At 42.7% G+C, this 16,833-nt stretch overlaps 1 protein-coding gene across 3 annotated transcripts in view; it reads right to left on the minus strand.

Annotated features, from left to right (window-relative positions):
• The window catches only part of LOC126284816 (lysosomal alpha-mannosidase-like), a 264,961-nt gene that overhangs the window by 47,107 nt on the left and 201,021 nt on the right, over positions 1 to 16,833 (minus strand). For all 3 annotated transcript variants that reach the window (XM_049984023.1, XM_049984040.1, XM_049984031.1), the window contains one exon: positions 13,991 to 14,204. In XM_049984023.1, the coding sequence (XP_049839980.1) occupies positions 13,991 to 14,204 (214 nt within the window). The remainder of the gene's footprint in view (positions 1 to 13,990; positions 14,205 to 16,833) is intronic.

Consider the following 16,833-nt stretch of genomic DNA (forward strand, 5'->3'; position numbering starts at 1 on the left):
ACACAGGCAGACAGTGTTTGTTGGTAATGAGGATCACCCTGTGGCTAAACATGCCTTGGTGCATGGCCAGTACATCTTGGCACAGTGTTACACCATCCGAGTTATCTGGATACTTCCCACTAACACCAACCTGTCAGAACTCCGGAGAGGGAACTTGCCCTTCAGTATATTCTCTCTTCTCGTTATCCACCAGGCCTCAATCTCTGCTAATTTCAAGTTGCCGCCACTCATACCTCACCTGTCATTCAACATCATCTTTGCCTCTGCACTTCCGCCTCGACTGACATCTCTGCCCTTACTCTTTGCCTTTAAATATGTCTGCTTGTGTCTGTGTATGTGCGGATGGATATGTGTGTGTGTGTGTGTGTACGAGTGTACACCTGTCCTTTCTTTCCCCCCAAGGGAAGTCTTTCCGCTCCCGGGATTGGAATGACTCCTTGACTCCTTACCCTCTCCCTTAAAACCCCCTTCCTTTCGTCTTTCCCTCTCCTTCCTGAAGAAGCAGCCATCGGTTGCGAAAGCTAGTAATTCTGTGTGTGTGTTTGTGTGTTTTGTTCATTGTGCCTGTCTGCCGGCGCTTTTCCGCTTGGTAAGTCTTGGAATCTTTGTTTTTAATATACTTTTCCCAAGTGAAAGTTTCTTTCTATTTTATATATATATATCTCGAACGCCTGGAATCCGTACCCAGTCTGTTACCCCCAGAAACCATCCTTGTAACCATTGATGCCACTTCCCTATACACGAATATCCCGCACGTCTAGGGCCTCGCTGCAATGGAGCACTTCCTTTCACGCCGATCACCTGCCACCCTACCTAAAACCTCTTTCCTCGTCACCTTAGCCAGCTTCATCCTGACCCACAACTTCTTCACTTTTGAAGGCCAGACATACCAACAATTAAAGGGAACAGCCATGGGTACCAGGATGGCCCCCTCGTATGCCAACCTATTTATGGGTCTCTTAGAGGAAGCCTTCTTGGTTACCCAAGCCTGCCAACCCAAAGTTTGGTACAGATTTATTGATGACATCTTCATGATCTGGACTCACAGTGAAGAACAACTCCAGAATTTCCTCTCCAACCTGTGAGAAATTCTCACAGAAGAACCCCAAAAGTGCCCCACTTGTGACAGAATACTTCCCGGGACTGGATCAGACCTTGAATGTGGCTCTCCAGCAGGGATACGACTTCTTAAAATTGTGCCCCGAAATGAGATCCATCCTTCATGAAATCCTCCCCACTCCACCAAGAGTGTCTTTCTGCCGTCCACCTAACCTTCGTAACCTCTTGGTTCATCCCTATGAAATCCCCAAACAACCTTCCCTACCCTCTGGTTCCTACCCTTGCAACTGCCCCCGGTGTAAAACCTGTCCTATGCACCCTCCCACCACCACCTACTCCAGTCCTGTAACCCGGAAGGTGTACACGATCAAAGGGAGAGGCACGTGTGAAAGCACCCACGTGATTTACCAACTGACCTGCCTGCACTGTGACGCTTTCTATGTGGGAATGACCAGCAACAAACTATCCATTCGCATGAATGGACACAGGCAGACGTGTTTGTTGGTAATGAGGATCACCCTGTGGCTAAACATGCCTTGGTGCACGGCCAGCACATCTTGGCACAGTGTTACACCGTCCGAGTTATCTGGATACTTCCCACCAACACCAACCTATCCGAACTCCGGAGATGGGAACTCGCTCTTCAGTATATCCTCTCTTCTCGATATCCGCCAGGCCTCAACCTCCGCTAATTTCAAGTTGCCGCCGCTCATACCTCACCTGTCTTTCAACAACCTCTTTGCCTCTGTACTTCTGCCTCGACTGACATCTCTGCCCTTACTCTGTGCCTTTAAATATGTCTGCTTGTGTCTGTGTATGTGCGGATGGATATGTGTGTGTGTGTGTGTACGAGTGTACACCTGTCCTTTTTTTCCCCCCAAGGGAAGTCTTTCCGCTCCCGGGATTGGAATGTCTCCTTGATTCCTTACCCTCTCCCTTAAAACCCACTTCCTTTCGTCTTTCCCTCTCCTTCCTGAAGAAGCAACCATCGGTTGCGAAAGCTAGTAATTCTGTGTGTGTGTTTGTGTGTTTTGTTCATTGTGCCTGTCTGCCGGCACTTTCCCGCTTGGTAGGTCTTGGAATCTTTGTTTTTATATATATAGGCACATGAACAAAACACACAAACACACACACAGAATTACGAGCTTTCGCAACTGGCAGTTGCTTCGTCAGGAAAGAGGGAAGGAGAGGGAAAAATGAAAGGATGTGGGTTTTAAGGGAGAGGGTAAGGAGTCATTCCAATCCCGGGAGCGGAAAGACTTCCCTTAGGGGAAGAAAAGGACAGGTGTACACTCGCACACACACAGAGTTTAGGTTTAGGTGACAGACCCCATCCAAGCTGTGGCAATGCATACTTGCTCAGGTCACGACGGCGGTCAAGCCAGACTTAGCGTTCTGGACATTGTAGTTAGTTAAACCGCTGCAGGAACTACAATTACAATTGCTTCCTCATACCTCATCATCATGTCATATAAACTATAGTTGGTTGACCAGGCATACGCTGTTATTCGACACCGCCACCTACGTATCTCATGTAGTATAGCATCTGCTACTGAGATTGGTATGCCAGTGCCTATGCTTCCTCCAACGGCTAATCGAGGTTGGACGTGGGCTCATCTTGGACAGTGCAATGAACTGCAGTCACCTAGTAGCCAGCAACAGGAACCACCAGCCGCCACTTCTAGCTGTTCTTCCCCAACTACAGCCGAGATGCTGTAAGCTCTCCCTCCTCTCTCCTGTCTGCCACCACTGCAAGATGCATAGCGGTACCTGCCCCTTGGTTTTCTTGCATTCAATGCAGGACTCATGCTATTTATTATCTTATGGGCAGATGTCATTTCAGCATGTTAAACCAGCTTGGAAAATTGAGGAATCCATCCTACAGCCTCTAAATTTGAGTTCTCCGCCATTGTGTGGTTGCCGTGGACCCACACATACCACTCTTCTGTCTGTGCGCCAACCAGATCTTGTGTGCATTGAGCCACCGCCCGACAGTCACTTAGTAGTTGTGTGTGATGATCCCCCCTCCCTTGCCTCACTTAAACTCTGTGTTTGATGATGTGCTGCCTCAGGTTCAACCACAAATTGTGTGTGACATTACATTGTCACAGGTGTTGTCACCTGTTGTTCTCCCAGTGTGTTCCAGTGTTTCTTCCAGGCTACAGTACTCCTCCTCCACCATTCTTTTCCTATGGTGCCCCCTATGACAACCATTGATGAAATTTGCTTTTCTATCAACACTTCAAGGTGCCAGTGTGACGAGCTTTCTGTACAGCTCCAAGATGGATCACACTTGGTCCTCTGTGTGAAGGACACTTCACTCGAGGCCATGCCCACTTTATGTGTAACCATCCTATGCACAGTCCCCGTTCCAGATGTGGTGGATATGGCTGGAATAACAGTGACACTCTTCACCATCGGTATGCTCAAGATACTTATAACCCTCTTTGCTACTCCTCCGACTCCACCAACTCCTGTGCCGCTCCAGTTCACACAAGCAGATCGATCTTTCCATCCTTGCTACTAGATGGTGGACTATACCTCCTCTAGTCCACCCTGCATGGAGCTCCCCAACTCAATGAGAAATGGTCCATCCATGTGTAAGGGATCCGTGATCCCACGAACATAGATGCTAGTATCTGACACCCAAGTCTATAGTAGACAGGGGTCGATTGTTGAGTGCTGCAGGAGGCAGTGAGACGAGTGTCGAGTAGCAGTACTAGAATGTCGAGTGAGAAGTGTTGGAGAGATGGGCAAGAATGGTGGTCAAGTGAGTTGCAAACGGTAAAATTCAACGGAGTATGACGAGTGAGCACGTCCCCCTGATCGTCGTGGGGTTGACACTCACTAATACCGATTCGCGAGTGATATGAAACAGAAAGTGACAAGTGCCGAATTACGTGTTTCGCGTCAACCTCATCGGCCAGCAGCAACCATGGATTGCAGTGAGGATTGTTGTGAATGTTAACCACCAGCATTGCGTGTGACGAAGTACTGAAAATCAGCAACCCATAAAAAGATATAACAGTGATTAGACATGCAAGGCGAAGGTAGCAACTGCCTCAGAATTTGTGTGTTCGTAGAAAATACAATACTGTTTGTACATTACAACCTTTGCAGTCCTTAATAATAGACAAACTTTCAATCATACCACTACTCAGTTGCAAAACAGCCGCACTCGGTTGAAATATCCCTGAAACCACAGCAGAAAAACCGATAGCCTTCCATCCATTAAGCACACGGTCATATAATCATAATAATTAACTGTTTGGCAGCTTTGGTAAATTACACAAAATCCAGTAAAGAAATTTATCGGTGGTGTTTCACATGCCTCCCATTCAGACCAGCCATGACATGGGTGGTCAAGCTACCTTGCACAATCAACCAACACCCATTAGTGCAGAGACAGTGAACTTTCGAACCAGTGTCACTCTGGTTGCTGCAAATGCTCTGCTTATGTTTCTTGTTATTGTGTGTTAATAAAGTAATTTGACTGTAAAAGGTTGGTTGTTTCTATCCATAGAATTCATCAGTATAGATAAACATCTTAGTCACTAATAGGAGAGAGGGCACTGACAGAAATTAATTTTGACGATGAATGCATAAACAGAAATCCTATTATCTGGAGAAAACAACTGAAAGGAAATGAAAGAAAGACATGAGTGTTTAGACTGTTGTTCTTCAGTCCACTAGTGCACTCATGGTTTTATCTCAGTCAGAGAGAGAGGAAAAAAAAGAGAAATGATGTAGGCTTTTCATGAACACAACCTAATAAAGTGAAATTCAGGCAAACCAAGAAACATTTAAGGTTTTGCATATTAGGAGAAAACTATACAAATGAGTGTCTGAAGTTCAGAGTAACCAAAAATTTGTAATAAAGTAGAGAAAATCCCTATTTATATGGTGACAGCAGTTAAAAGCCATGAACATAAAACTGAATTTAAATACAATATTCTGGAATTGGGTGGGAAAGTCTGTCAGAGATTATAACATACCTGTACAACAGAGCTATTTGTTCAATAGTAGATTATGATACATACTCTGAATAATGAAGGCTATGATTCCATCTGTTTTTCAGCTGTTTTTCTTTTCTCTTTTTTCGTAAATTGCATATCTGATACTCAATGTGGTATTGATGTGTTGTACAAGAACATTTACTCAGAATTTCTTCCTTTTTCATATTTTCTGTAATATGTTGAAAATTCATTTTCAACTTTGACTTTTAAAAACATTAATCATCCTATAAATTTCAATGATTTCCTTCAACTGAGAAGGCACATATTTTACATTGTGAAGTATTTTATTACGAAAAGTCCAATGTAACAAAGCCCAGAAAAGATGGTAGGTCAGAAATCAAACCCACAAATACTTCGCAACATTTATTTAGTTAAGTTAGTCAGAAGTAAAAGCTCTAAAGAAAAACAAAGAATAAATGTCCAACTGTCAAAATCAGTTACTCTTCCAAGGAATAAACGATGCACTTCACTGGTCAGTGTCTTGTTCCCACATAGCTGCTTCCTGGGATGAAGTAGTACTTGAATTTGACTTGTTTCTCAACTCTTGTGTGGATGCCTGTTTGTTGTGTCGGTGTGAGCACAGGTGTGACCGGTTTTTCTGTAGTCCTCTGGCATTGTAGCATTGTATCTTCAGTTCGACTGGGTGAACATTTGCCTGAATCTCAGTCATTGTGAACTGGAAGAGTGTTTTTTTGCATCAGCGATGGTAAGATCCGTGCCGGTTTCACTCTTTCAGTGGACGCCCTGACAATTTTTCAATTTTGCAGGATGTCTATAGTATGGGCACCATATTGCAGTACTTTTTAGGTCCCAGGATAAGGGGGTTGTAGAGGATCCCATATGGCATCCACGTGCAACACGGTGTGCGAGCAACCTGCCAAAGTTTTGTGCAAAGACCAGATGTTCACCATGGTGGATTGCTGGTGGCTCTCTTGTCCTTTCCACATGCTCACGAATGCGCTCCACCACTGATGCACCTGTATCCAGCTAATATGCAGTGTGCAGACGTAAAAGTAGTAGTGGTACTGCCTCTATCCAGCTCTCTTGGTGACACATGAGATCTGTCTTCATGTTCTGTGCCACCTTTCCACTGTTCCATTGCTCGCCGGGTGATAACTGATTGTGTGGTGATGCCAGAATCCACACAGCCTAGCCAGCTCACTAAACAGATTAGTTTTGAGTTGTTGACCTTGATCTGTTGTAATATGTAGTGTGCACCCAAAATGTGCTAACCACTTTGTAACAAATGTCTTTGCTATTTTCTCGGCTGCTGCATCTGTCACTGGTATAGCCTCTTCCCATCTTGTGCATCTATCCACTGCTGTGAGCAAGTATTTATAACCATCTGAAAGTGGAAGTAGACTCCTACATTGAGGTGAATGTGACCAAACCTTGCTGGCGAGTCTACAGAGGTGGTTGTAGTGTCAATTTGTAGGGAAATATGAAGTATATCAGCATAGTTTGCTAGTGCTGAATCGCACCTTATGGAGTGCTAGTGGCAGTTGCATTGAAGATGGCTGCTTTCGCTGGACCCCAGCGTGCTAGCTGTGTGTTTTGGTTTGAAGAATTGATGACGGCAACAAAATTTCGGCATAATTTTCATACCGAGTACACTAAAGATTCCCCTTGTAGGCCTACAATTTATGAGTGCCATAAATGTTTTGTAGGAACAGAGTGCTCGGTAAGACATGGGAATTCATCAGGTCATCCAAGAACATCTGATGACGTTATTGAGAGAGTGAGAAAATGTTCTGTCAATAGCTCTATGAAATTGATCCGGCGTGCATCTCATGAACTGCAAATCACATTTCTGAATGTTTGGCATGTGTTGAGAAACCATTTGCATTTGAAACAGTACAGAATGATGATTGCACAAGCAATAAAAGACACTGACAAGAACTTCTGTGTGGCTATGTTAAATCGATTACCAAAATCATCTTTTCTAATGATTCGACTTTTCACTTAAGCGGCAATGTTAACACACATAACAGTAGGATTTGGGGCAGTGAAGTTCCACATCAAACATTGCAGCATGTTTGTGATAGCCCTAAAGTGAATGTTTTTTGTCCATTTAGCAAGAACAAAGTGTACAGCCCCTTTTTTTACAGTGGTAGAACCATCAACGGGATCATGTACCTGGATATGTAAATTTTGGATACCATAGATCAACGAGGATGACCAAGATCGAAATGTTTACTTCATGCTAGATGGTGCACCACCCGACTACCTTGTTGATGTCCAGGATTTTCTCAGTGACTGCTTTCCAGGTCAATGGATTGGCCATGATGCGCCAATTGCATGACCCCCACATTCTCCAGACCTAACACCACTCAATTTTTTCTTTAATGGGGATTCGACAAGGGTATCGTGTTTGTACCTCCTGTGCCATCTTCTGTACCTGAACTTAGAGCAAGAATTTATGCCACCACTGAACAAGTTACACCTGCAATGCTACAGTGAGTTTGGGAAAAAATTGACATCCGAAGAGATGTGTGCAGGATAATTACATCTTCTGTTTAAGGTAAAAAAAGAAGAAGAAGAAAGAAAGAAAAAAAACCTTGACATGTTTCCCTACAAAATTTCACTAAATCCAGCTCTATATCTTCTTTCAATAAATTTATATTAATTTTTAAAGTTGTAAAGTCCTTTTTGAGGCATCCTGTATTTGTTACAGTCGCAGTCCTGTGTGTAGATCTGTTAGTAAATCTTGCAATTCTTGATCTCTCTCTTGTGCTGTGGTGGGGTCATTGTAATTTAAGATGCTGATTAAGCTGCATACTCACAAAAATAATCAATGACTATGTTCTCTGCACCTGTAGTTTATAGTATGTCCATAGTGAACTGGCTGACAAATGTATGTACCAGAACTCCTGTGGCGAACATTTGTTGCTGATGTTATGGAGGGCTGACATGAAAGTTTATGATCCAGTGGAAATGGTCACTGGTCATGCTTCATTGTCAGGGCAAAACTGTCTCACATTCTCATATATCGCCAGTAATCCCTATTGTAAGCACTCCATTTTGTCTCTCTGTGCTGTAGTTTCTGTGAAAGAAAACTCGAAAGAAAACTAAAAAGACTGCCAACGTCCTTTCACTTCTTAGTGTAGTGGTGCTCCAATCACGACCTGGCTGGCATCTACCACATTATTCAGTGGTGCACCCATGACAGGATGGGCAAGCATCACTGCCTCTTCAAGGCTGGCTTGTAATTGACTGAAAGCATTACTCATATCTTGCGTCCGGTGTAATATTCACTTGCCCTTGGCATTCTTACCCGCTAGCGCGGCCATTAGTTGTACCTTGGTGGGTGATGTTACTGGCAGATGATGGCAGTAAAAATTTACCAAGCCTAAAAATCATCTGAGCTGCTTATATTCTGTTGACAATCTTTTCAGGCAAAGATCAGTTCCCATTGGCAGAAGCTTTGTGGCCTAGGAGAGTTACTTCACTTTTGCACATGATGCACTTACTTTCATTTTGTACCATTCATGTACAGGCTTGTTATGAATATATGAATCATGTGAATGTATTAATACGTGATCTAAATATGCAAAGCAAAATAGCAAGCCTTGTAACACTTTGTCTCCAAATCTCTTCCTGGATTGTGGTGCATTTTTAAGACCAAATGTCATAAACAAAAACTCAAACAGACCAAAAGATGTAATAAATGCTGTCTGTGCAACATCGGGCTATGCCACTGGCATCTGGTTGTCAACTTTACTGCAATCCAGCACTGAGAAAACTTTTGCACCCACCAGAGAATAGGTAATTTCTTAGATGTTAGGTACTAGGTACCTATCTGGGGCTGTTCTTGCATTCAGCCAATGGTAATCACTACAGGTGTGCCATCCTTTTTGTACACTATGTGTGTCGGGGATGACCATGGGCTGTCAACCTCCTTATAACACCAGCAATGAGTATATCCTCAAATATTGCTTTAGCCTCAGCCAATAGTTATGGTACCATTCTACAGATGTATCTTGAAACCAGTGGACTGGGATCGTGTGTATATAATGCACTGTATTGTGCCTAACACTGCTTGGGTACAACAATGTATGCAGGGTGGACTATTTACTTGCATAATTAATTGCTCCTATTACATTACCCTCAGAACCTCTCTGAATTACCTTTACTCTGTCACATTGTGTCCTGCTTATAAGGCAGGCATTTGCCAAGTCAACAGCCAGTGCAAACTGCGATAGAAAATCAGCACCTAATATGGGTTGCCTAATGTCTGCCACAACCTAACTCCAACTGTACAGAGTAGGAAAACAAATGTCTGTCGGCGTATCTTTGCGCCCATACTTTTTGATGCTAGAGTTGTTCATGGCTAACAACTGTAAGGTGTCCTGCATTGTCTTCTTAACTATGCCCATGACTGGAAGGGTGCTGACCTCTGAACCAGTGTCTATTAAAAATCTTAAGCCTGAAATCTTACTAGTCGTATGCAACAGATGCAATGTTGTGCCATGACTCGTCAGAAATGTAGTAAGCATGCCATAATGGGCTTTACCTTTTCCATGTGTCCATTTGTGTGATGTTGCAATATGATGCTTCTTATATTGGCAGCGCCATTTGTTATTGCTGCAGTCTGTAGCACCTTACTTGGACTGCCCTTGCCATTTGGGCACTCACATGGCTCCGTCCACTTTGTAGCAAGGATGCCAAACTGTTTGTGGTACCAGCAGATATCATCGGCAGTAACTTCACCTTGAGTGAAGCTGTAGGTTCGATGAGCGATGTGACTGTGTCCTCTCATCAGGGCCCATCCGTAACTCCAAGTCATGTAACTGCGTGACTACTCTTCCCTTTGTGGTTTACAACTCTCAGAGTTTCCCATTGATGTCCGGTGATTGTCAATAAGATGCAGTGACACAATTCGGTATTGGCTCCGAATCCGATATGTGTTTGTCACAGCAGTTGACTGCAACATGGCATATGCTCCATCAGCTACTTGCAGTAATTTATTCAATTGTTTCCCTTCATACACTATTAACATCAACTATTCTTGAGATGGAAGCTGTGTCACCAGATATGTAGCAGCAGCTCATTAGATATTATGCTACAGTCCACTATTACTCACAAATGTCTCCAAAATTCTGGTGGGTTTCTGTCCCCATGTTTCTTCTGGTAAAACACTTGTGAAACCCTCTGCTCAGGTAACTTTGTGCAACATGTGATTAGCAAAGTATTCACCATGAGGTATGGTTGTTGATGATATTGCTGTAGAATTTCATTGGAGACTATTGTCTTTACTCTCTGGTCGAAATTGTTAATTGCCAGCTTAAATTGTTCATGCTCTTCTGTGATCTGTGTTGTATGAAAATGCTTTCCAAGATCACAATCCATATGTCTGGTTGTGAGGGCGTAAATAGAGGTGCCTGCAACTGTAACTGCTGTGCAGTTGACACGAACAGACCAGCATGTGGAAAATTTTCAGTGCAGGTGTGTGCTCGCAGTGTGGCCGTTATTACTGGAATTTGTGATCTCATTGTTTCCCCTCTTGCTGTCACTTCTCAGCATTGACAGTTCAAAAAATTCAATCTCCTGCTGCAGCTGCCGGATCTCATTGCCAATGGTTTGTAATAAAATATTTGTCCATGCTTAACAGATGTAATCCAAAATATTTTATTGTGATGGAACCCATTCTTGTTTTCAGGATCACCAGTTATGTAGGTGAAAAACCAAACCCACAAACACTTATTTAGTTACCTTACAGTCGGAAGCAACAGCTCTAAACAAAAATTAAGAATAAACATCCAACTCTCAAAACCTGTTACTCTTCGAAAGAATAAACAAAATCGCTTCACTACTTGGTCTCTTGTTCCCACTTGTTCATAAAGTTTATATTGTAAGAATGTGTCTTTGATGCTTTGCACCAGCCAGTTGCAGTATCTTTGTTTATTCTCTCAGTTTCAGTCTTTGGGAGTAATGGAGAAAGGGCAGTCATAAAGAGTCAATTGTTGGGCTAATTTTCACAAAAAACATCAATTTTTATAATTCTGCAATAATGAAAAGGAACGGTGTATTATCTCTTACAAAATCAGTGATTAATCGAAAGTGATATACTGTAAAAAGGTAAAGTTTATTTCATTGAACTTGAGAATAATCCATGATCCTTTATAATTTACAAATTATTACATTCACTAAAACATTTGAAACCTAGGTCTTCTGAAGAATCATACCCCAAATGTACTGGATAATGAGCTGAGTCATTGATTTCTTCAAAATATACAGATGAGTTTAATTATTGTTTTCTATTTTATGCAACAATCAATGTTGGAACTTCTATTCTATAGTGCTGCTTGCACCACACAGTGATATACATTTGCATTTAAGTGCATTATAGTACCGATGAAGAAATGTTAATATTAAAATTAAACCATTTCACCTCATCTTTGATTGGACTGTGGAGATGGGACTCTTAGAAGATGCGAATCAAGGAATTACAGTGTGACTTTCATATTTAATTATATTATTATTATTATTATTATTATTATTGAGTACTGAACTGCAGTATTGAAATCATACACAATGTTACCCCAAGAGGGGGAGTGTCTGAATTTCCTGAGTAATATTTTAAGAATTTTTTTCCCTCCAACCTGTGTGTTATGTTTTGTGTCTGTCTCAACTGCTCTCTGATATATAGAGAGTTTTGAAGACTGCAGACTTTATTGACAACATCTGTACAGAAACAGGGATTAGCGTTCACGTTGTATTATAACAACTATGATTATAAACTTAATAAATCAGTCAAGAGGGCTAGAAGAGTGTTTCTGCTAGATAAGCAGTTAGGCAGTGAATTCGTGTCACTTATTTCCAGTAAGACGGATGTTGAATAATTATGGGCATAGTTTAAGCAGATTGTAAATTGTGGTCTGGAGAGTTACATGCCTAGTAATTGGATAAAGGATGGAAAAGACACACCACAGTTTAATAACGAAATTTGGTGGTTGCTGAGGAAGCAGAGGCTGTTGCACTAAAAGGTTCAAAAAGGGGATGCAAAAATGATGACAAGCGAAGGGAAAAGATCTGTGTGAAGCATACATCAACTACTACCGTCACACCTTAGCAAAAGATCTGGCAGAGAACCTGAGTAAATTCTGGTCATATGTCAAACTGATAAGTGGATCTAACACTACCATTCAGTTCCTTGTTGACGAGTCTGGTGTGGTAGTTGAAAATATCAAAACAAAAGCCATTGTTCACACAGGAGAACTGTACAAACATTCCGTCATTTGACCATCAGGCAGATTCTTGCATGGATGATGTAGAAATAAGCATACCTGTCATAGGGAAACAACATTTAAAAATAAAAAAAAAAAAAAAAAAAAAAAAAAGGGACCGGTTCCGGATGGAATCCAGTTCGATTTTACAAAGAGTACTGTATGGCATTAGCTCTTTACCTACCTTGTATTTATCATGAATCCCTCAACAGCACAAAGTCCCAAGTGATTGGAAAAAGGCGCAAGTAATTCCAGTGTATACGAAAGGTAAAAGAATGCACCCACAGAATTATGGACGATTATCCTTGAACATATTCTCGGTTTGTATACAATAAACTTTCTTGAGACTAAGAGGCTTATGTCCATGAATCAGCATGGTTCTAGAAAGCATCGCTCACGCTAAACTCAGCTTGCCCTTTTATCACATGATCTACTGAGAACTATGGATGAACGGCAACAGGTAGCTTGCATATTTCTAGATTTCCAGAAAGCATTTGACACAGTGCCACATTGCAGGCTGTTAACAAAGGTACAAGCATATGAAATAAGTTCACAGATATATGAGTGGCCTGAAGATTTTATAAGTAATAGCACCTAGTATACTGTCCTCGACGGCGAGTGTTCATCAGAGACAAGGGTATGTTAGGAGTGCCCCAGTGAAATGTGATAAGACCACTGTTGTTTTCTACATACATATTTAATGTACAGTAGGGTGTCAAAATTGAGTGACAGTAGGAAGATACAAGATTAGTTAGACAAAATTTCCAATTAGTGAAATCCATGACAGCTAGCCCGAAATGTGGAAAAATGAGGAAAAAACCTGTAATGATCAGATACAGTGTTACTAGTGTCATGGTTGACACAGTTAAGTTGTATAAATACCTGGGTGCAACATTGCAAAACAATATGAGGTGGAACGAGCATGTGAAAACTGTGGTAAAGAAGGCAAATGGTAGACTTTGGTAGACTTTAGCTTACTGTGAGGATTTTAGAAAAGAGTGGTTCACCTGTAAAGGATACCACATATAGGACACTGATGTGCCCTATTCTTGAGTACTGCTTGAGTGTTTGGGATCCATACCAGATCAGAATGAAGGAAGATATCAAAGCAATTCAGAGGTGGGCAGCCAGATTTGTTACTGACAGGTGTGGACAACACGTGTTACGGAAATGCTTCAGTAACTCAAATGGGAATCCCTGGACGAAAGATGACTTTCTTTATGAGAAACAATATTGAGGAAATTTAGTGAACTGGCATTTGAAGCTGACTGTCGAATGATTGTACTGCCACCAACATTCATTGCGCATAAGAACCACGAAGATAAGATATGAGAAATTAGGGCTCATACGGAGGCGTACAGACAGTTGTTATTCCTTCGCTCTATTTGCGAGTGGAACAGGAGGGGAAATGACAAGCGGTGGTTCAGGGCACCTCCACCATGCACTGTATGCGCCTTGCAGAGTACCTATGTAAGTGTAAGTGTAGATATACTTGACCTTGCTATGAACCACAACAAAAATTATTATACAAAAATAGTACGTGTAATTACAACAGTGACAATATCTTCCACCTCAGTTGGTGCATTTTACATAGTGATATCCTAGTGAAAGAAGAATCATAAACACTGTCTGTTATCATTATTAGTATTTTTGTTTGTGAATGTTTTATAAATTTCTTTCTTCACCAACCTTTGTAAAATTTTGTTCCCACCACAGGTGACACCTCCACTGAAGTTCCATAAGGACGGAATATGTATGCACCAGAAGCCCTTAGTGATGGCTGAGAATTATTTCCAGCCCATCCTTCATAATAACGGAAATTCTGGTGCAAAGTTATTTCTTCATTATTGAACATAACAGACTGGAGCAAACCAGTACTTTCATTGAACATTGCTTGGAGAACCTGTAAAGATATGTTACATCTGACAAACTACTTATGAATGTGGGCCTAGAATGAAATACTATCTCTTTTCAAGTGATGTCAGTAGGTTTTTGATGGTGTTCACTACAATTATCTTCAGAAGTTAAAACTACGGGCTTTAGGGAATTGCAAGGTGTGCTCTTTATAAGCAGGAATCAGCTTAGTCTAGAACCTTCCAGAAGTGGTGTGAATTTGTGCATGTTTGGGAAGGCAAGTGAAGCAATGTGTGGTGGGCGTGGGATGTTGTGAAGTCATGTGATGGCATGAATTAATTTATTCATTCATTCTGGGGGAACAAGGAGCAATGCCACCTTCAGAACTTCCATTCCTGCCATCCTACAATCATAAATCATCATTACATACTCTTTGTTTTAGCTCTGTTTCTGGAGCCTACTTTCATGCTGTGGTAAGTGTTTATTCAGATCTCTTATGAAATTATTATACTGTGGTTGAACTAGATTGCCTCTTTTCTAATTTAAGCTCATGAAGTTGTCACATTGGTGAACAGTTTCCTCTTTTCCAACATAATTTTGGGTAATTCTTTAGGTAATGTTATCTTATGGCATATTTTTCTTAGATAGCTTTGCTTTATATGTTGTGCATGTGTTCAGCACATCACTCAGCGAGCTTGAAGGATTTGTCACATGCAAATGATGCCTCATTCACAGGGAATACTGTATGCACCCAACATTATAAGGGCTATGTCATCTTTAACTGTATACAACACAAGCCAAATCCTCAGAGCAGTATAGAACACTGGGGGAAGCACCCTCTTCTGCTATTTGTTACACTGCAGTGTGGAAGGAAACCACTGTCTTAGCATTTTCTGCTAATTCAAGAAATTTGCTTTGCCTATTGTATCTGAAAGGACCTGCAATATATTTCTTGCTGAAGCTGTTTTCCTTTAACAAGTGTCTTAAATTATTTCAGATGAGTGATGGATGTTGTTGGAATTCTTTTCTCAGGTGATAACTGATTGATGTCCATATACACTCCTGGAAATGGAAAAAAGAACACATTGACACCGGTATGTCAGACCCACCATACTTGCTCCGGACACTGCGAGAGGGCTGTACAAGCAATGATTACACGCACGGCACAGCGGACACACCAGGAACCGCGGTGTTGGCCGTCAAATGGCGCTAGCTGCGCCGCCGTCAGTGTCAGCCAGTTTGCCGTGGCATACAGAGCTCCATCGCAGTCTTTAACACTGGTAGCATGCCGCGACAGCGTGGACGTGAACCGTATGTGCAGTTGACGGACTTTGATCGAGGGCGTATAGTGGGCATGTGGGAGGCCGGGTGGACATACCGCCGAATTGCTCAACACGTGGGGTGTGAGGTCTCCACAGTACATCGATGTTGTCGCCAGTGGTTGGCGGAAGGTGCACGTGCCCGTCGACCTGGGACCGGACCGCAGCGACGCACGGATGCACGCCAAGACCGTAGGATCCTACGCAGTGCCGTAGGGGACCGCACCGCCACTTCCCAGCAAATTAGGGACACTGTTGCTCCTGGGGTATCGGCGAGGACCATTCGCAACTGTCTCCATGAAGCTGGGCTACGGTCCCACACACTGTTAGGCCGTCTTCCGCTCACGCCCCAACATTGTGCAGCCCGCCTCCAGTGGTGTCGCGACAGGCGTGAATGGAGGGACGAATGGAGATGTGTCGTCTTCAGCGATGAGAGTCGCTTCTGCCTTGGTGCCAATGTTGGTCGTATGCGTGTTTGGCGTCATGCAGGTGAGCGCCACAATCAGGACTGCATACGACCGAGGTACACAGGGCCAACACCCGGCATCATGGTGTGGGGAGCGATCTCCTACACTGGCCGTACACCTCTGGTGATTGTCGAGGGGACACTGAATAGTGCACGGTACATCCAAACCGTCATCGAACCCATCGTTCCACCATTCCTAGACCGGCAAGGGAACTTGCTGTTCCAACAGGACAATGCACGTCCGCATGTATCCCGTGCCACCCAACGTGCTCTAGAAGGTGTAAGTCAACTACCCTGGCCAGCAAGATCTCCGGATCTGTCCCCCATTGAGCATGTTTGGGACTGGATGAAGCGTCGTCTCACGCGGTCTGCACGTCCAGCACGAACACTGGTCCAACTGAGGCGCCAAGTGGAAATGGCATGGCAAGCCGTTCCACAGGACTACATCCAGCATCTCTACGATTCTCTCCATGGGAGAATAGCAGCCTGCATTGCTGTGAAAGGTGGATATACACTGTACTAGTGACGACATTGTGCATGCTCTGTTGCCTGTGTCTATGTGCCTGTGGTTCTGTCAGTGTGATCATGTGATGTATCTGACCCCAGGAATGTGTCAATAAAGTTTCCGCTTCCTGGGACAATGAATTCACGGTGTTCTTATTTCAATTTCCAGGAGTGTAGAAATGGCAGCCAAGATTCTATTATGGTAAAATAATTACAACAAAAATCAAGAGTAGGTACCTAATATGATGTGGGGGTATGCTGTTGATATTGATCAAAAACAACAAATGATACTCAATGGGTATAGGATGTTGGATTAATTTGGAAAGAAGCACCAGACTCCTGCATTTGTGGCATCACACAGTCTGACAGCAGACTAGATCTGCCATGTG

The sequence above is a fragment of the Schistocerca gregaria genome, chromosome 1 (assembly GCF_023897955.1).
Source record: "Schistocerca gregaria isolate iqSchGreg1 chromosome 1, iqSchGreg1.2, whole genome shotgun sequence".
Lineage (NCBI taxonomy): Eukaryota > Metazoa > Arthropoda > Insecta > Orthoptera > Acrididae > Schistocerca > Schistocerca gregaria.